Source organism: Protobothrops mucrosquamatus, unplaced genomic scaffold (assembly GCF_001527695.2).
Source record: "Protobothrops mucrosquamatus isolate PMUCROS unplaced genomic scaffold, P.Mucros_1.0 scaffold7001, whole genome shotgun sequence".
NCBI lineage: Eukaryota > Metazoa > Chordata > Lepidosauria > Squamata > Viperidae > Protobothrops > Protobothrops mucrosquamatus.
In genome coordinates this window covers 7405-9183 of record NW_015392812.1, presented here as the reverse complement: position 1 = coordinate 9183, position 1779 = coordinate 7405, and the positions used below count along the sequence as shown (strand labels likewise).

The window sequence follows — 1779 nt, the reverse complement described above, 5'->3', positions numbered from 1 at the left end:
AGTTGATTGCTGTGGTCAGTTGCAGCCATAAATGCCATGCGAATAAGGTCTGAGAGATGAAGCACTAGAAGGTCATCTGAAAATAAAAACCAGAAAAGGACTTATTTCAAAAGCCACCCACAATTGGCCGGCTTTGATTTAAAAAAATGTAAGTTGCGCATTTACTCCAGTTTCAGCAAAGCCAAGCCTCCCACCCCCAGCCCCCCTAAAACCTGAGCAAAAATATTGTTTCAAATGCCAAGACTTCTCTTGTATTCTTTTCAAGACAGGAATTTTAAAAAAATAATGACACATGAGTTCATCTCATGTTCTGCAAAAATCTAAACTATATTTAGCGAGCTCATAGTGTCTATTATTCACAGAAGAGCATGTGATCCTTTCTGAGATTCAAGCCATTGGTTAATTTGGTTAAGGGAACAATGCACAGTATTTTTGAAACAAAGGCTTAATTCAGATTATAAAACAGACCTATTCGAAGAGTACAAAGATGAGAAACACAGCCTACAATCATGGCTTTCTTTGCATTTAGCATCTTTTAAAACTTTACCTTATATCAACATTAAATTGGATGTGCAAAAACTATGAGAGATGAAATGCATTTTTATGGACTTTCAAAAGACTGAATCCCTATACAGAATTCGTGTGTTATAATGATGATGATTTATTTTATTGGAAATTGCTTCCCTGGAACATCAGCAAAAATGATATGGCATGAGCTATGAGAACATAAGGCATCTTCTGTTAAGGGAAAAAAATCACTATTGGATGTAAATAAATTGCCTCCCTTAACACGCAGTTTCTAAAATCTCTAACAAAAATAATATTCAGTGTCTTGTTTTATAAGATACAGTATATCACAGAAATATCTGAACTTTTTTTTTTTAAGTATAGTGTCCCAACTTTTAAGCACATTGGTCATTCAGATGATTCTGAAAAGCTCGCTTCCGGTTGGATCGCGGCGCCGATGGCAGCTTCCCTCCGAGGCTGCCTGCCCTGAGGGCACGTTAGAGCCGCAGGAACAGCTGTTCCGCGGCTCAATCCCCCTCCCCGGGCAAAGGGGAGGGGGCGAGCTTCCCCAATAGGGGTAGAGCTCCTTAGCCTTCGCATTTTTCCAGCTGTGAGGGCTAGGTGAGCTCCCCCAGAGTCGGGGACTTCTCTGTGCTTCGGGCTCCTTCGTTCAATAGAACGAAGCCAGACGCGCATCTAATCTCTGCTGCTTTAGGAAACTAATGACTGTGAGTAGAATCTAATATGCAGACAGAGCCTAACAGGATTTTTTTTGAAAACTGTTTGAAACGGGACTTTAACTCTGGAATCTTCTTTATATTTATTCTAATTTGAAGAAGAAGGAATATGGCTGCGGAAGGGTGTTTCTTTTCGTTTGATTGAAACTTATGAGACTTTCATTTTCTGGAAATACAGGAGACTTTCACTTTTTGGAAACTTTCTCTTGGACTATTTTATTGTAACAGACTTAGCTACTTTGGATTGTTTGGGCAACTACTCCTCCATTGTTGTTTGAGGTTCTTATAAGACTGTTAGATTTTTTCTTTTAAGATTTTTATAAGATTTTATGAAAGAGAAAAGTAAAATGGCCTCTAAACGTGTGGGATTTTTTGCTTCTCAGAAAAGCACGATCTCCTCTGCAGCTGTTTTAACATCACAGCAACCAAAACTTGATATGCCTCCGCCTCCCCCCCTAACTTTAGCATTTATATTGAAAGAGATACAGGATGTATTGAAAGACAATGTAAGACAGATTAAAATGGATATGGAGAA

The 1779-nt window shown here is 38.7% G+C and overlaps 1 protein-coding gene across 1 annotated transcript in view; it reads right to left on the bottom strand.

Moving 5' to 3' along the window:
- The window catches only part of LOC107300417 (HEAT repeat-containing protein 5B), a 10422-nt gene that overhangs the window by 4514 nt on the left and 4129 nt on the right, over positions 1-1779 (bottom strand). Inside the window, exon 4 of the mRNA XM_029286998.1 lies at positions 11-76. Within this exon, the coding sequence (XP_029142831.1) occupies positions 11-76 (66 nt within the window). The remainder of the gene's footprint in view (positions 1-10; positions 77-1779) is intronic.